This window comes from Pristiophorus japonicus, chromosome X (assembly GCF_044704955.1).
Source record: "Pristiophorus japonicus isolate sPriJap1 chromosome X, sPriJap1.hap1, whole genome shotgun sequence".
Classification (NCBI taxonomy): domain Eukaryota; kingdom Metazoa; phylum Chordata; class Chondrichthyes; family Pristiophoridae; genus Pristiophorus; species Pristiophorus japonicus.
The window spans coordinates 8,849,953-8,867,775 of NC_092010.1; the positions used below are offsets into that span (position 1 = coordinate 8,849,953).

Here is a 17,823-nt window from a genome sequence, read left to right on the forward strand (position 1 = left end):
CAGTCCCGCCTGTCCCCCCTCTGTCTCACCCTCCCTCGCTCCCTCCGTCCCGCCTGTCCCCCCTCCGTCCCGCCCTGCCTCCCTCCACTTCCTTCCTTTCACTCCCCTCTGATGTTGTTTCTCGCTGTAGGTTTTAAGGTGGAGTTACAATTGGACAAGCTGAAGCAGAAAGGAGAGATAAAGCGATCGCTTTTTCTACATTCCCGCCAGCCTTTCTTTCAGGACAGTATCGCCATTAACAACGGGCATGGAGAGGTGTGCCAAGACCTGAAGATCTATCTACGTGTAAGTGCTGGGATTTCCTTCACACTGGTGTTTAATGGCTCTGGTTACTGATTCAAACCCCACTCGGTTTGTCCTCTGGAGATTCTGGCCTGGCAGAAGGGTGGTTCAATGCTGCTGCTGTCATTGAGTTCATTCTCGGGACAGACTCTTCTAATTGCAACTAGGAGAGTCTGTGCTCTGAAAGTCATACTCATGGTTTGAAATTATGAACACTTCATCATTTTATTCAAAACTAAAGCTGACCGAGAGATGAATTAGCGTTTGTGGGCCGTGGGAGGATGGATTGATGCTTGGGGCATCTCTCAAAGTAGAAGCCGCAGAAAGTAATGAAATCCCTCCGGCCCCCATCTCCCTCAGATCTGAGATGGAGTACTGCTCCACAAAGGGGTAAATGAGATTCCTTGCAAATATTGTACAGGTTCTGGGGCCCCTTGTATCAACCTGCTAACAGGCCACCTTCACGTTCAGATTTTATTCGTATCTCCCAAAAGCTGAACATTTTCTCTCACTCTGGTTAGCAATTCATTGCCACTTCCTGATTGCAACCTGGCCTCTGCATTTTAAACTTCCTTGCTTGTGGAAACGGCCAGTCAACTTCCAAAATCTCATTTTATGAACGAGAAATCGAAATTGAGGCTAACTTTGAAACTCTTGCTGGTGAGATTGCTACGGTCTTGTTCCTCGGCAGGAAGAACATGAGTTCCGAGATAAACTCTCACTGATCCACGTGGCGATGAACTTCAGTCTGGATCCAAGGAGCCCAGCTGACAATCATGGCCTGCAGCCGATCCTCAGCTACTCAACAAGTGACTACCTGGCGCAAGAGGTAGGTGCTCTCTGCTCCGTGACGTCAGGGCGAGCGCGATTGTGCCCATCGTGAGTTTAAAGTGAGGCTGGGCCACCCCTTCACTGGCTTGAAACTTCCCGGACTGTTACTGCAGCAACACGCCCCCAGAGTCGGTTGAACAAACTCAAACGCGATGATACAGAAGCTGAGTTGGTTACTGTGTTCCCAATCTTTGTGTTTCCTGGTGTTGAGGGAGAAGGCAGAGGAGCTGTGAGTGTGTTTGGGCTGGGAGCTGGTCTAATGTCTGCCAAGACACACTTCTCCTGATGGTCCCTGTGCCAACTTTCGTGCTTTTCCAGTGCACGTAGGTTCACCTGTTTAAAAATGACCAGCACCAGTGTTAGGAAACTCGATTTTGCCTGGCTCAACTGCATTGGCCTTATCTTCGTGGAAGGAGTGGAATTTGCCCTGTGATATATCTGAATCCCTCTGTATCATCCAATTGGCTGACCTGTCTATCCCCGTGCTCTCATAAAACGAAGAATATTCAATCAGCATCAGCCCAGTTCTCCAGCTGTGAGGTGTAAATGGCTTCTGTCCTATTCCCTGTGCAAGACAGGTGGCATCAGATCGACTGCCAGGCCTCTGCCCATGCCCGACTGATGCCAGCCACCCGCAGCTGTACAGGACAATCTAACGTGACTCAGTCTCGATATTTTAGTCTTCCTCTCTCTCTATCTCTGCGTAAACCTACATTGGCTCCCGGTCAGGCAATGCCTTGATTTTAAAATTCTCATCCTTGCTTACAAATCCCTCCATGGCCCTGCACCCCTCCCTATCTCTGTAATCTCCTCCAGCCCCACAACCCCCCGAGATGTCTGCACTCCTCTAATTCTGCCCTCCTGAGCATCCCTGATTATAATCGCTCCACCATCGGTGGCCGTGGCTTCTGTTGCCTGGGCCCCAAGCTCTGGAACTCCCTCCCTAAACCTCGCTGCCTCTCTACCTCTCTTTCCTCCTTCAAGACGCTCCTTAAAACCTCCCTCTTTGACCCAGCTGCCCTCATTTCTCCTTATGTGGCTCGGTGTCAAATTTTGTTTGATAATCGCTCCTGTGAAGCACTGTGGGACGTTTTACTATGTTAAAGGTGCTATATAAATGCAAGTTGTTGTTGTTGTAGGTGCCGAGCTCCCGCTTATCACCTCCCCTCAGTTTTATTTTTATTTTGATGGCAACTCCTTGGCTAGTGGGGTGGGGAGGGGTCCTGTATCTCGTTCTTGCTGGTTGTGTGAAGGCCCCCACCTATCCTGGTGCTCTCCGAGGCTCGGTGGAGCTGTGGTGATGGGGATGGGTACCACACCCCCTGCAGTTGACTTGCTTCACTTCACTCTGGTGGCTTGTTCATGCCCTGGGACTCAGCGATTCTCCTGCGGGAGCAGTCCATGTTCTCCAGTGGGGGCGGGAGGGGGGGGGGAGAATGATTCCCACAACCCCGAATGGTCGCGATCGGAAAAGATTGATGGTTACTCTGGTTTTCTTTTGGAGGAACTGAATTTGGGATCTCACACTGGAGAGGACACTGCCCTCGGCCTTGATCTATGAGTCTGTGTCAGTCGGTGGTTACTATTCAGCCCTCCCCATCTCACCAAGACATGGCACGGTTCTGAGCTCCTGTGCACACTGCAAGCAACAGGAGGCATAGAAACATAGAAAATGGGTGCAGGAGTAGGCCATTTGGCCCTTCGAGCCTGCACCGCCATTCAATAAGATCATGGCTGATCATTCCCTAAGTACCCCTTTCCTGCTTTCTCCCCATACCCCTTGATCCCCTTAGCCGTAAGGGCCATATCTAACTCCCTCTTGAAAAAATAAAATGTCAGAAGTGGGACTTGAACTCACGCCTCCAGAGCAGACTGTAACCTGAATGCAGCACCTCAGACCGCTCAGCCATCCTAACTTTATGTCATGGCAGAAGCTGATGGCTGAGTTGGTGAAAGTGGATGTTGCCGCGATGTGGGAGGTTATATAATTAATGGGCCGTGTGCTGGGGGTGGGGCTTCGTTGCCTTTTCTGAAACTTGCCCCTAATTGAGGAGGAACGGGGCAGGGTTATGGGCTTGGAAATTCAACACAACAAATGATTTCTCTGTCTTGTGAACTTTAACCAGGCCCAGATCCAGCTAGACTGCGGTGACGATAACATCTGTGTCCCAGACCTACAGCTCTCTGTGTACGGGTAAGCACTGCGCTCAACATGGAGCAACCTTTACAAGGGGAATAAATTCAGTACAGGAGCAGACATGTAAACAGTTCAAGGGCACTGCAAAGCTGGCACTCTGAGCGAGTGCCTGTGGGAGGGTTAATGGCCACCGATGAATCGGTGACCCGACTGTCTGTACCCTGCAGTGCAACAGCACAGTGTGCCAAGCAGGCACAGCAGGTGCCCACAGGCTACTCTGCCATCGGGCCTGACACAGAGCGCTCCTCTCTCTCACCCTCCCCTTGTGCTTTCGACCAAGCACGACCCTGTCTGTCACCATTAGCAACCCACAAGGCTGTCCTTCAGCTGTTCTGCGTTGTTGACTGGACACAGCAATGAGCAGTTTATTGTGACGCAATAAGATCAAGAGATTCCATCTCAGTCACCGAAGGGTCACTCACTCGGAGTCAGAGGGTCGTGGGTTCAAGCCTCACTCCAGGGACGTGAGCCCATAATCCAGACAGACACTTCAGTTTAGTACTGAGGGAGTGCTGCACTGTCAGAGGGGCGGTACTGAGGGAGTGCTGCACTGTCGGAGGGGCAGTACTGAGGGAGCGCTGCAATGTCGGAGTGACAGTACTGAGGGAGTGCTGCACTGTCAGAGGGGCGGTACTGAGGGAGTGCTGCACTGTCAGAGGGGCGGTACTGAGGGAGTGCTGCACTGTCGGAGGGACGGTACTGAGGGAGTGCCGCACTGTCAGAGGGGCGGTACTGAGGGAGTGCCGCACTGTCAGAGGGGCGGTACTGAGGGAGTGCCGCACTGTCAGAGGGGCGGTACTGAGGGAGTGCCGCACTGTCAGAGGGGCGGTACTGAGGGAGTGCCGCACTGTCGGAGGGGCAGTACTGAGGGAGCGCTGCACTGTCAGAGGGGCGGTACTGAGGGAGTGCCGCACTGTCGGAGGGGCAGTACTGAGGGAGCGCCACACTGTCGGAGGGGCAGTACTGAGGGAGCGCCACACTGTCAGAGGGGCGGTACTGAGGGAGCGCCGCACTGTCGGAGGGACAGTACTGAGGCAATGCTGCACTGTCAGAGGGGCAGTACTGAGGGAGTGCTCCACTGTTGGAGGGGGAGTACTGAGGGAGTGCCGCACTGTCAGAGGGGCGGTACTGAGGGAGCGCTGCACTGTCGGAGGGGCAGTACTGAGGGAGTGCCGCACTGTCGGAGGGGCAGTACTGAGGGAGCACCGCACTGTCGGAGGGACAGTACTGAGAGAGTGCCGCACTGTCGGAGGGGCAGTACTGAGGGAGTGCCGCACTGTTGAAGGGGCAGTACTGAGGGAGTGCTGCACTGTCGGAGGGGCAGTACTGAGGGAGTGCCGCACTGTCGGAGGAGCAGTACTGAGGAAGTGCCGCACTGTCGGAGGGGCAGTACTGAGGGAGTGCCGCACTGTCGGAGGGGCAGTACTGAGGGAGCGCCGCACTGTCAAAGGGTCAGTACTGAGGGAGTGCCGCACTGTCGGAGGGGCAGTACTGAGGGAGTGCCGCACTGTCGGAGGGGCAGTACTGAGGGAGCGCCGCACTGTTGGAGATGCTGTCCTTTGGATGATGCATTAAACTGATGGTTGATCGGATGGATGTTAAAGATCCCACAGGAGTACTCAAAGCAGAATGGAGGAGTTCTCCTGGTGTCCTGGCCTACATTCTTCCCTCAACCAGTAACACCAAAAAGAAATTTACTGGCCATAGTCTCATTACTGTTTGTGGGACCTTGCTGTTCACAAATTGTCTGCTATCTTTGCCAACATTACAACAGTGACAGCATTTCAGTATATTGTGCTGGGTGTGAAGGCCTGTGTGATGTCCTCAGGACATGAACACTGCGTGTTTATCGACTCGGTTCTGGGGAGTATTGTCCCACTATACTTTTACATAAAGCTGTGGAAACCTTGCAGGGATCGTAAAACAGTGTACCTTGGTGAGGAATACGAACAGACGCTAATGTTCGATGCAAGGAATGTGGGTGAAGGAGGAGCCTATGAAGCAGAGCTCTATGTATTTGTGCCATCTGAAGTCGACTACAGTGGAATAGTGCGGAATGAGGTAAGCACCGGAATGGATTTAGTGCTCATATGGGAATGGCATAATGTCATTTATATTCTGCACTTCCAATCTAATCAGTGCATTCTGAAAGGAACACAAAATATCAACTGGTCCAGTGAAATTGTCTAACCCGTGCTGTACCTGCCCTGGGAATATTTGATGGGACAGTGTAGAGGGAGCTTTACTCTGTATCTAACCCATGCTATACCTGCCCTGGGAGTGTTTGATGGGACAGTGTAGAGGGAGCTTTACTCTGTATCTAACCCCCTGTACCTGCCCTGGAAGTGTTTGATGGGACAGTGTAGAAGGAGCTTTACTCTGTATCTAACCCTGTGCTGTACCTGCCCTGGGAGTGTTTGATGGGACAGTGTAGAGGGAGCTTTACTCTGTATCTAACCCCCTGTACCTGCCCTGGAAGTGTTTGATGGGACAGTGTAGAAGGAGCTTTACTCTGTATCTAACACCGTGCTGTACCTGCCCTGGGAGTATTTGATGGGACAGTGTAGAGGGAGCTTTACTCTGTATCTAACCCTATGCTGTACCTGCCCTGGGAGTGTTTGATGGGACAGTGTAGAGGGAGCTTTACTCTGTATCTAACCCGTGCTGTACCTGCCCTGGAAGTGTTTGATGGGACAGTGTAGAGGGAGCTTTACTCTGTATCTAACCCCCTGTACCTGCCCTGGGAGTGTTTGACGGGACAGTGTAGAGGGAGCTTTACTCTGTATCTAACCCCCTGTACCTGCCCTGGAAGTGTTTGATGGGACAGTGTAGAAGGAGCTTTACTCTGTATCTAACCCGTATGGCCCCCCTCCTGCTCCTATTTCTTATGTTCCGCACAGTCTTTCATTGGCTCTCGGTTCCCCCATGAATGCATTGAATTTAAAATCCTGACCCTGGTGTTTAAATCTCTCCTTGTCCTTCGCTCCTCCCTATCTCTGCAACCTCCCCCAACCCAGAATCCCCATCCAAATGCTCTTCAGCTTTGACAGTGGCCCTTTCTACATTCCCCCTGCCCCCCACCCACCTGCTTTGCACCACGGTTGGAAGTGGACAACATGGGTCCTACTCTCTGAAAACCCCTTCCTAAACCTTCCACCTTGCTCTCTTCCTTCTCAAAACCCATCTCTTCCACCCCCCCCCTTGCTGAGTGACCGTTTCTTCGGTTCTCTGTAGCCCTTGGGGCTGTAAAGTTGCTCCGTCAGTGCACTTTGCTGCCACCTTCGGGCAGCTTACTCTGTCCATTTAAGGGCTGGAACAACACCCCTACCTCCAGCACCACGACAGACTCTGTCTAACCTTGTCCCTGTCTGTTTATAGACCCTGGCCCAGCTCAGCTGTACCTATGGCAACCAAACAGTGATCTGTGACCTGGGCAACCCCATGAAATCTGGATCAAATGTAAGTGTTGTGGCGGGGGACGGCGGGGGCGGGGTGGGGGGGAGAGACCATTTGGATTTGTGATGTGACCTGTAAAGTATGTGGTGGGGGTGGGGGCAGAGGTGGAGGGTGAGAGGAAGGGGCACTGCTGTTGTACAGAGCGATGCAGCTTCAAAAGGGAGCAGCAAGGTCGACAGAGAGGATGAACGGGGTGGGAGAGATGCAGCAGATAGCAGTGAGGTGGGTCTGTGAATCACTCTGAACTGTCAACTCCTAATTTTGTTGCCCTGGAGGTTTAGTTTGCTGTTCAGGCTGTGTGCCAGCTGTGGCTCAGTGGGTAACACTTCTCGCCTCTGGGTCAGAAGGTCGTGGGTTCAAGTCCCACTCTAGAGACTTGAACACATAAATCTAGGCTGACGCTCCCAGTGCAGTGCTGAGGGAGTGCCGCACTGTTGGAGGTGCCATCTTTTGGCTGAGATGTTAAACTGAGGCCCCGTCTGCCCTCTCAGGTGGATGTAAAAGATCCCATGGCACTATTTCGAAGAAGAGCAGGGGAGTTGTCCCCAGTGTCCTGGACAATATTTATCCCTCAATCAACATAACAAAAACAGATTATCTGGTCATTATCACATTGCTGTGTGTGGGAGCTTGCTGTGCGTAAATTGGCTGCCCCGTTTCCCACATTACGTATTCCTTCCAACAGTTTCAGAAGGTGGCTCACCACCACCTTCTTGGGGCAACCAACCAGGGATGGGCAATAAATGGCGGCCGTGCCTGCGATGCCCATATCCCGAGAATCAATAACCCAAAAATATCAGGGCAAAGATCTCCCTGAAACGCAGATACGATATTCACTGGGGTGAGATTTCCAAGCTGTGGGTGGAGGGACTCTGCTCGGGAAACCTGGGAGTCTGGGTTTCTCCGAACACCGTGGAGTTTGACTGCACAGTGTGAGTGCTTTTGTTTACAAACAGGTTTGCGCTGTCGATATCGTGGGTGTTGGCGGGGGCGGGGGTACAGAGCGGGTCGTGGGGTGTCGGAGACTGATCGGGGGCAGAGGTGGCAGTGGGGGGGCTGCCTGTGATCGCCAGGGGGCGGGGGTCCATTTATGGGGGTGGTCAGTGTTACCGCGGCGAGGTTGGGAGAGTGGGAGGTCGGGGGGGCGGGGAGTCCGCTCACAGAGGGAGGAGGCAGCTTCATGGGCTGGGAGGAAGCACTCCTGCTCCCCCTGGCCCACAAGCAGTGCTGGAAGGGCACTTACCTACCACGCAGCAGTCCGCACCTCCCTTTAGCTGCCAGGTTTCCCGCGGCTCGGGTAAACCCGGCCGGCCAGGGTTAAACCTAAAATGGAGATCAAATCTGAGGCACGCAGCCTCATTCAAATCTTTAAATGAGCCACCTGCCTCATGGGAGTGGGTTGGATGCCCCGCCCCCACCCCATCCCACCTCCATTAAAACCGGAGGTGGCTGGGGTTGAGGTGGGTTGGGTTGGGGTTTGAGATTTTTGAGGGGTCTTTGGGGGTTAAAATTCCCCCTCTGTTTTTCTTCTGTGTGGGACAGGGAGGTTGGCAGAGGGGTTGTTTGACGGGGAGCGGTAAGGTTGTTCACTGGCAGTCCAAGCACTCCAAGCACTGCTCCAGGGTGGAGACAAGGCGTTGCCGTGGCTGGTTGGAGGATCTAACGTGCTCTGTCCCTCACAGCTCTCGGGCGGCCTCCGATTCGCAGTCCACCAGCTGCACGATGACAAGAAATCCATGGAGTTTGAGTTCCAGATTCGCAGGTAGGGACATGTGCCTCAGACAGACCTGGCTCAAATCCCCATCCGTCAAATCATTCCAAATAAGAAACTCAGTAAAAAGGCCCGGGATGAATTTTGGCCCGATAACTAGGCCCTATCTGCCATGTACTTTGTTCAGGTCAAGCCTCCTGAGGTAACCCACTTCATCCCGTGCTGTGTGTCCACATCGAGATACTTGGCACTGGTCAGAGTTGCCTCATGCCTTATCTCCAGTAGATGGTGGTTCTCCACAGTTGATCGTTATGTTTGCCGGACTGTAACAGACCTGTCCTGTCTCTGGGTCCGTAACTAAGGACACAGACAGGTCATTCGCCTGACTCCGTTTCTGAGGGCATGGAAGATATTGCCGCCATGGTTCTTCTCAAAACTTCATGTGGACAGTTAGCTGGAACTAGTGAAGTCCTGACTTGCGATGGCATGGGTTAGAGTTCCAGTATGGAGCATTAGGGCCTGGCTTATTTGAATGGGGAGAAATTACAACATGCTGCGGTGCAGAGGGACCTGGGGGTCCTTGTGCATGAATCCCAAAAAGTTAGCCATGATCTTGTTGAATGGCGGAGCAGGCTCGAGGGGCTAGATGGCCTACTCCTGTTCCTAATTCTTATGTTCTTATGTAATATGTTCTCACAGCAGGTAATCAGGAAGGCGAATGGAATGTTGGCCTTCATTGCGAGAGGGATGGAGTACAAAAGCAGGGAGGTCCTGCTGCAACTGTACAGGGTATTGGTGAGGCCGTACCTGGAGTACTGTGTGCAGTTTTGGTCACCTTACTTAAGGAAGGATATACTGGCTTTGGAGGGGGTACAGAGACGTTTCACTAGGCTGATTCCGGAGATGAGGGGGTTATGATGATAGATTGAGTAGACTGGGTCTTTACACATTGGAGTTGAGAAGGATGAGGGGTGATCTTATAGAAACATTTAAAATAATGAAAGGGATAGACAAGATAGAGGCAGAGAGGTTGTTTCCACTGGTCGGGGAGACTAGAACTAGGGGGGCACAGTCTCAAAATACGGGGGAGTCAATTTAAAACCGAGTTGAGAAGGAATTTCTTCTCCCAGAGGGTTGTGAATCTGTGGAATTCTCTGCCCAAGGAAGCAGTTGAGGCTAGCTCATTGAATGTATTCAAATCACAGATAGATAGAATTTTAACCAATAAGGGAATTAAGGGTTATGGGGAGCGGGCGGGTAAGTGGAGCTGAGTCCACGGCCAGATCAGCCATGATCTTGTTGAATGGCGGAGCAGGCTCGAGGGGCTAGATGGCCTACTCCTGTTCCTAATTCTTATGTTCTTATGTAATATGTTCTCACAACCTCCCGACGGCATGCCGATGCACTACCTTTAGTATGGCTCCTATTTCCGACCTGTCTGGATTGTGTGGGCCTCCCATGGCTCTCAAAGTCAAAGGAGCTCGCGATCATTCCCACCGCATCACGATGCAGTCCCCGGGGAAGGTAACTGCTGTTGTAGGCTTCACTTCCGTTTCTGAGGGCATGGAAGTTATTGCTGCCATGGTTCTCCTCAAAACTTCACGTGGACAGTTAGCTGGAACTAATTTTGAACTAGTGAAGTCCTGACTTGCGATGGTATGGGTTAGTGTTCCAGTATGGAGCATTAGTGCCTGGCTTCAGCCGGCTTATTCCCCCACGTGGTGACTTCCTCGTGGTTGTGTAGAGTGGTCAGGCAAAGTGAGAAATGGTGCTCGCCCATTCTGATCAGGTGTCTCTTCACCCGCCCGCTCCACGCCCCAAAACATTGGTAGCTGTTTATACCCACTCCTGAAAATACACTCGAGGGTTGCCGGCTCGGTTCATTTCTCAAATGGTGTTCGAGTAAGTTCCAATGAGTGCCGCAAACAGTTGCAACCCCTAATCTCAACACACTTCACCTGCCTCTGATCCCTATCCAATCACCAGTGCTGCAATATGTGCGTGTTCTGACCAGCTTGGCTTTGATGCCCCCCACCCCGCCCCTGCCATGAGCAAGAGCAAGGACTGTACAAAACACCGGTTAGGCCACAGCTGGAATACTGCTTACAGTTCTGGTCACCACATTACAGGAAAGATGTGATTGCACTAATAGAAACATAGAAACATAGAAAATAGGTGCAGGAGTAGGCCATTCGGCCCTTCGAGCCTGCACTGCCATTCAACAAGATCATGGCTGATCACTCACCCCAGCACCTCCCCCCCCCACTAGAGAGGGTACAGAGGAGATTTACCAGGATGTTACCTGAACTGGAGAATTTTGCCTATGAACAGATTGGATAGACTGGGTTTGTTTTCCTTGGAACAGAAGAGACTGAGGGGAGACCTTATTGAGGTGTATAAAATTATGAGGGGCCTGGATAGAGTGGATAGGAAGGACCTGTTTCCCTTAGCAGAGATGTCAACAATCAGGGAGCAGAGATTTAAAGTAATTTGGGGGGAGGTTTAGAGGAGATATGAGCTAAATTCTTTACCCAGAGGGTGGTGGGGGTCTGGAACTCACTGCCTGAAACCCTCACCACATTTAAAAAGATACTTGGATGTGCACTTAAAGTGCCGTAACCTACAGGGCTACGGACCGAGAGCTGGAAAGTGGGATTAGGCTGGGTAGCTCTTAGTCGGCCGGTACGCACATGATGGGCCGAAATGGCCTCCTTCCATGGTGTAATGATTCTATGATGAAAAAACCCAACTGGTTCACGGATGTCCTTCAGGGAAGGGAAGCTGCTGACCTTACCTGGTCTGGTCCTGACACGTGGTTGCCTCTTAGTGATGTGGCCCAGCAAGTCAGTCAGTTATACAAACAATCGCCAAAAAGCACGATGCAGTGGTTCATGTAGAAGGTTCACTCAACCACCACCTCAGGGCAACTGGAGATGGGTGGCGAATACAGCCTTATCCGCATTGCCCGAATCCTGAGAATTCCAAACATGGGCCTCTCTGAGGTATGTCTCAGGCCCGGGGAGTTGGGTGCCTCTGTGCCATGTCATGTTTGTTTTCCTTTTCTCTTTGCAGTAAGAACCTCAATAATTCGCGAAGTGAGATTGTGGCCTACAGACTGGATGTGGAGGTCTCGGCACAAGTCAGCATTGGAGGGTGAGAGTCACTCTCCGTCTTCGCAAACTGGGGCTCCTTGAAGCTTGAACTGCGGACAGGGCCTGCCGGGCCGGGGTGGGGGCATAAGGGATGTGAGAGGCCGTTGTGGGAACACGTCACCCCAGGTTCAGGGCCTGCTCCGTGCTGAGTCAGGGGATGTGGGCCTGGGCCTGTGCGACTGAGTGCCAACAAGGAGTTGGGCTGAGGCACTGCGATGGGGGGGCGGTCTCCTCAGCAACGCCCTCCCAGTCAGTGAAAGAGCTCACTGACCCCACGGTGTGCCTGGGGCCCTCGGGCGCTTGCTCAAGCATGGTTGTGGTCAGGACAGGAGGGGGGGAAATTGTGGGGAAGTCAACCTCCGGTTCGGTCAGGATATTGTAGTAATGATGGGCTCCTGGTATTGAAGTAACAGTTAACACCTAGGGGCACATAAATCTTCAAAAGCATTGGCACTGTCAGTGAGCGCGGGTGAAGACGCAGCAGTTCATCTCTTGGCTAATGGCAAAATCTGACTGATCGTCTCAATTGATATATACAGGGAGAGAGAAAAGTGCTGTCACCAGACCAACTAACCGCACCGCCTCCCCATCACCCTCCCCCTTCCACCCCACCCCATCCCCCTCCCATTCCCCTCCCCCATCAACCACCCCACTCCCTCCCCCTCCCCACCGCCTCCCCATCACCCTCCCCCTCCCACCCCACCCCCCTCCCATTCCCCTCCCCTTCCCCATCCCCATCACCCCCCCTCCCCTCCCCCATCAACCTCCCCACTCCATCCCCCTCCCCATCACCCTCCCCCTCCCACCCCACCCCATTCCCCTCCCATTCCCCTCCCCTCCCCCATCCCCATCACCCTCCCCATCACCTCCCCTTCCCCCTCCCCATCACCCTCCCCCATCCCCCATCATCTCCCCCTCCCCATCACCCATCCTCTCCCCCACCACTCCCTCCCCCTCCCCATCCCCACCCCTCCCTATCCCCCTGTCCCTCCCCACCCCATCCCCCTCCCCCTCCCCACCGCCCCACACCATCCCTCCCCCTCCGCTTCCCCTCCCCCTGCCCGACCCCCTCCCCGCTGCCCCTGCCTGTTCTAACTCGAAAGCTTTAACTGCTGTTTTTCTCCCTTTTGACCAGGGTCTCAATTCAGGACAAGATTCTCTTCCCCATCCAAAACTGGAAGCCCAGAAAGAAGCCCATAAATGAAGAGGACGTTGGGCCGCCCGTCAAACACGTGTTTGCGGTTTGTAGCATTAATCATGCAGTTCAGTGCCTGACCATGCTGACGTCAGTGGTGGCAGTTGGTTGGGCAGATACAGCAGTAAAGAACGACAAGTGATCGTTTTATGCTCGGTGTGGAATTCAGGCTCTGGCTCATTGGGGCCTCCCACATTACACTGAATATGAGCACACCTTTAAATCACTGCTTATCGCCATCTCAGCAAAGCAATTGAATAGGAAGGCTGCCGGGCGTGTGTCGGAACACTGCCCAGTCCAACCAACTGCTTCCGATTGGCACAGCCCACGTTCAAACACAGCCTCGGATTTGTTGCTCAATTGGCAATCTCTTGACGTGGTGAGAAAAAACGCTGGGTGGGAAATAGGAATGCCAACCATGCAACAGGGGATCATGTACTAAAGTACCTGTCCTGGGAGTGTTTGATGGGACAGTGCAGGTGGAGCTTTGCTCTGTATCTAACACCGTGCTGTACCTGCCCTGGGAGTGTTTGATGGGACAGTGTAGAGGGAGCTTTACTCTGTATCTGACCCGTGCTGTACCTGCCCTGGGAATGTTTGATGGGACAGTGTAGAGGGAGCTTTACTCTGTATCTGACCCGTGCTGTACCTGCCCTGGGAATGTTTGATGGGACAGTGTAGAGGGAGCTTTACTCTGTATCTAACCCGTGCTGTACCTGCCCTGGGAGTGTTTGATGCGACAGTGTAGAGGGAGCTTTACTCTGTATCTAACTCTTGCTGTACCTGCCCTGTGAGTGTTTGATGGGACAGTGTAGAGGGAGCTTTACTCTGTATCTAACCCCCTGTACCTGCCCTGGGAGTGTTTGATGCGACAGTGTAGAGGGAGCTTTACTCTGTATCTAACTCTTGCTGTACCTGCCCTGGGAGTGTTTGATGGGACAGTGTAGAGGGAGCTTTACTCTGTATCTAACCTGTGCTGTACCTGCCCTGGGAGTGTTTGATGGGACAGTGTAGAGGGAGCTTTACTCTGTATCTAACCCATGCTGTACCTGCCCTGGGAGTGTGTGATGGGACAGTGTAGAGGGAGCTTTACTCTGTATCTAACCTGTGCTGTACCTGCTGTGTGAGTGTGTGATGGGACAGTTTGTCCAATCCGTGCACTGTGTATTGCCTGGTTTAATTGCTCCCTGTGTGTTTTTGCTCAGTATGGTTGCTAATGTTGTAAGATTGAGTCTGTGTTCATTCCGGTTTGAATCCCTCTCCATCTGTCTTTGTTTAGCTTTCCAACAATGGCCCCAGCTCCATCAGTCACTCTATTCTGCACGTGACCTGCCCGATTAAGTTTCAAAATGAACGCCTGCTCTATGTCATCAGTTACCTAACAACTGGCCCCCGCCTGAACTGTACCTCCAGCAGTCCCCTCAACGCTCTCCAGCTGAAGGTAAGAGACGGACTGCTTCACGATTCAGGGACGGACACTTGCTGATCTGCTCTGTACTTGCACCAATTTCTGCTTTCATTCAGCTTTGCCCTGTTGCTGGGCTTAAAGTCTGACGTCCCCAGTCAGTTGACCTTCGTGTGATCTGGACGTCACACTGTTGAGTCGCGTGCCCAATCTCCCCTTCGCTGTGCTGATTTCTCTGCCAATCTCTATGGAAAATGCGGGCATGGGCTTGCACAGGTTGGCTTTCAATGGTGGTGGGGGAGGTTGTCGGGAGGGAGGGAGGTTGAGATGTAAGCGGGCAGTATGCCACCAATGGAAGTGCCAGTGCCCGCCAGCAGAGACAGGTGGTGGAGATGGAGCCGGAGGTGCTGGTGCGAGATAGAGAAGGATTTCAGGCTGAGGGTGAAGGAAATTGCCACTCACCTGCTGCTTGATGTTGAACAGCATAGTGCAGTAACAGCCTTAGAAACATAGAAATTTACAGCACAGAAGGAGGCCATTCCGGCCCATCGTGTCCACACCGGCCGACAAAGAGCCGCACGGCCCTCGGTCAGCAGCCCTGAAGGTTACATATAAACCAATGAACAATGGCGGAAAGGTAAAGAGCACCCAGCCCAACCAGTCCGCCCCACACAACTGCGACACCCCTTATACTGAAACATTCTACACTCCACCCCAACCGGAGTCATGTGATCTCCTGGGAGAGGCAAAAACCAGATAAAAACCCAGGCCAATTTTGGGAGAAAAAATCTGGGAAAATTCCTCTCCGACCCATCCAGGCGATCGACACTAGTCCAGGAGATCACCCTGGCTGTATTAGATTCCCTGCAGTACTTACCATTATATCTGTGGCGACCAACAAAAGGTCATCCAGTCTAATCCCAATTACCAGCTCTAGGTCCGTAACCCTGCAGGTTACGGCACTTTAAGAGCCCATCCAACCATCTCTTAAATGCCTTGTAGTTGATGATTGTGGTGCAGGGGTGGCGCTGGGTATCTTCAGCCTCCATACAGAAGCTGAGCCCCACACTTGCCAACGAAGTCGCTCAGATGAACCTGTACACGATGAGTAGAAAGGTCCGAAGACAGAGGCTTGGGGCAAACTAGAGGCAGCGGCGGGGGGCCCGTGAGCGGAATCTATTGGAGGCTGTTGGATCAACAGGGGCGGGAACCACGAGAGAACCATGAAGGAGAATGGAGCAGTCAGTGGTGTCAAAGGTGGCGGAGAGGTCAAGGGTCGACAGTGGGTCCCTTCAAGGCCTGACAGGAAGTCTCTGTGTCACGGGAGGGGGGGACTTGAACAGGAAGTGCCAAGAACTGTGGAGAGAAAGCCAGCTGGTAATTCTGGATCGGCTTGTGCGAGAGGAGAGGCAGCTCCACCACTGCAGGAACCAAGCTGTGGCCTGCGCCCAGGGAGACAGCTTGTTTTTTTGACTGGTGATTGTGAGATGTTAATGAAGCAGGTAATTTAATTATCGAATGTCAGGGCCTTGGGCTCACTGCTCCTCCCTGCTTCTGCAAATCACAAGATGAGTCACATGAGCAATGCTCCACTTCATTACTGTTTACGTAAAGCCCACGAGGCCCACAACACTGAACATAGAGAATGCGTGTGCATTCAGAATCCTCCGCCACAAGCCTCTCTACAAAATGACTGCCAGTTCCAAAACACAACTTCACTCACACAGAGAGAGCCGTGATTAGCACCTTATTAAATCCACATCCCATACCCCAACCAACTGCCAGCAGCTGCAGGGGATGGTACAAACCCAGTCCCAGGCTTCAGTCTTATCCCCCTTCAGTCTTTATGTCCTTGCATCTCCAGAGTAAAACTAGACTCTGGCAAAAGCACCAAATCCCAGCCTCACGGAGCCTGCTGCGTGTTGGATGCCCTTATTTAATGACCTGGGTCTGGGTGTTGCAGGAGGGCACGGGCAATGGGTACAGGGTGGCACACTGCCTTAAAGCGGCACTGTACAGTTTACCGGCGCGCTGACTCTGGCTGGACACCTGCAGTTGACGCACAGGCCTTCCCGCCAGCTTCCTGGGCAGGATGCCAGGCACAATATGTGTCCAGATGGTGCCCTGAACTCTGACCCACAAGACACTCAGTTGTTCTGTCGGGAGCACTTTATCGAGCTGCATGTTGCATGAGCCCGACATCACAAAGAGGCCCATGTGTGAAATCCCCTGTGTCCAGAGGCAGCAGTCCCTGGAAGGATGTTTGACCTGTGCACTGACTTTTAAAGTGATGGAGCCGGGTCCAGCACAAGCAGGGCTTGTGTGTTGCGGCTCAGTGCACACCAGTTCAGCAAACCTATTCAGTGCTTTAAGATGGCACAGTTCTAGGGTCTTCCTGTTGGCTCAGTGCCTACATGCCCCGCCCCCTCAGTGTGGTACTGAGCCAATCTCACCACAGGATTCCAGGTTCCCTCCCTGCTCGATGTTCAGCTCGGGAGCTGGTAGGGTTTGCTATATTTGGCCTCAGTGCCCCTGGATGCAGGAGGGAGAAGAAACAACTTGGGTTCCTCTTCCAAGGGGCTAATCCTACTCACCAGGTGGGGGCAGTTAAAATTGCCTGGGCTACTTACCCGCTGCACAACATTCAGGCTTGGGCTGATAAGTGGCAAGTAACATTCGTGCCACACAAGCGCCAGGCAATGACCAGCTCCAACAAGCAAGAGTCGAAACAACCGCCCTTTGACATTCAACAGCCATGACCATCACCGAATCCCCCACCATCAACATCCTGGGGGTCACCATTGACCAGAAACATAACCGGACCAGCCACATAAACATAAATACTGTGGCCACAAGAGCAGGTCAGAGGCTGGGTATTTTGTGGCAAGTGTCTCACCTCCTGACTCCCCAAAGCCTTTCCACCATCTACAAGACACAAGTCAGGACTGTGATGGAATACTCTCCACTTGCCTGGATGGGTGCAGCTCCAACAACACTCAAGAAGCTCGACACCATCCAGGACAGAGCAGCCCGCTTGATCGACACGTTACCCACCACCTTCAACATTCACTCCCTCCACCACCGGCGCCCCCTGGCTGCAGTGTGTACCATCGACAAGATGCACTGCAGCAACTCGCCAAGGCTTCTTCGGCAGCACCTCCCAAACCCACAACCTCTACCACCTAGAAGGACAAGGGCAGCAGGCGCATGGGAACACCACCACCTCCACGTTCCCCTCCCAGTCGCACACCATCCTGACCTGGAAATATATCGGCCGTTCCTTCATCGTCACTGGGTCACAATCCTGGAACTCCCTCCCTAACAGCACTGTGGGAGCACCTTCACCACACGGACTGCAGCGGTTCAAGAAGGCGGTTCACCACCACCTTCTCAAGGGCAATTAGGGATGGGCAATAAATGCCGGCCTGGCCACATCCCGAGAATGAATTTAAAAAAATGAAGCTCCCTCTACAGTGTCCCATCAAACACTCTTGGTGCCAGAGGGGAAAGGAGAGTGACTGACCTCCAGTCCCCCCAGATTGCCGTGAGATGGGAATAGGGCAGAGGTTTGTATCTGTCGAATATCCCGATGGG

General features: G+C 52.9%; 1 protein-coding gene across 1 annotated transcript in view; it reads left to right on the forward strand.

The window, feature by feature from the left end:
* Positions 1-17,823, forward strand: part of LOC139240842 (integrin alpha-5-like) — a 452,133-nt gene that overhangs the window by 410,792 nt on the left and 23,518 nt on the right. Inside the window, 9 exon segments of the mRNA XM_070869324.1 lie at positions 131-285; positions 974-1,111; positions 3,240-3,307; positions 5,224-5,371; positions 6,689-6,769; positions 8,449-8,528; positions 11,550-11,630; positions 12,765-12,870; positions 14,104-14,265. Of these exon segments, the coding sequence (XP_070725425.1) occupies positions 131-285; positions 974-1,111; positions 3,240-3,307; positions 5,224-5,371; positions 6,689-6,769; positions 8,449-8,528; positions 11,550-11,630; positions 12,765-12,870; positions 14,104-14,265 (1,019 nt within the window).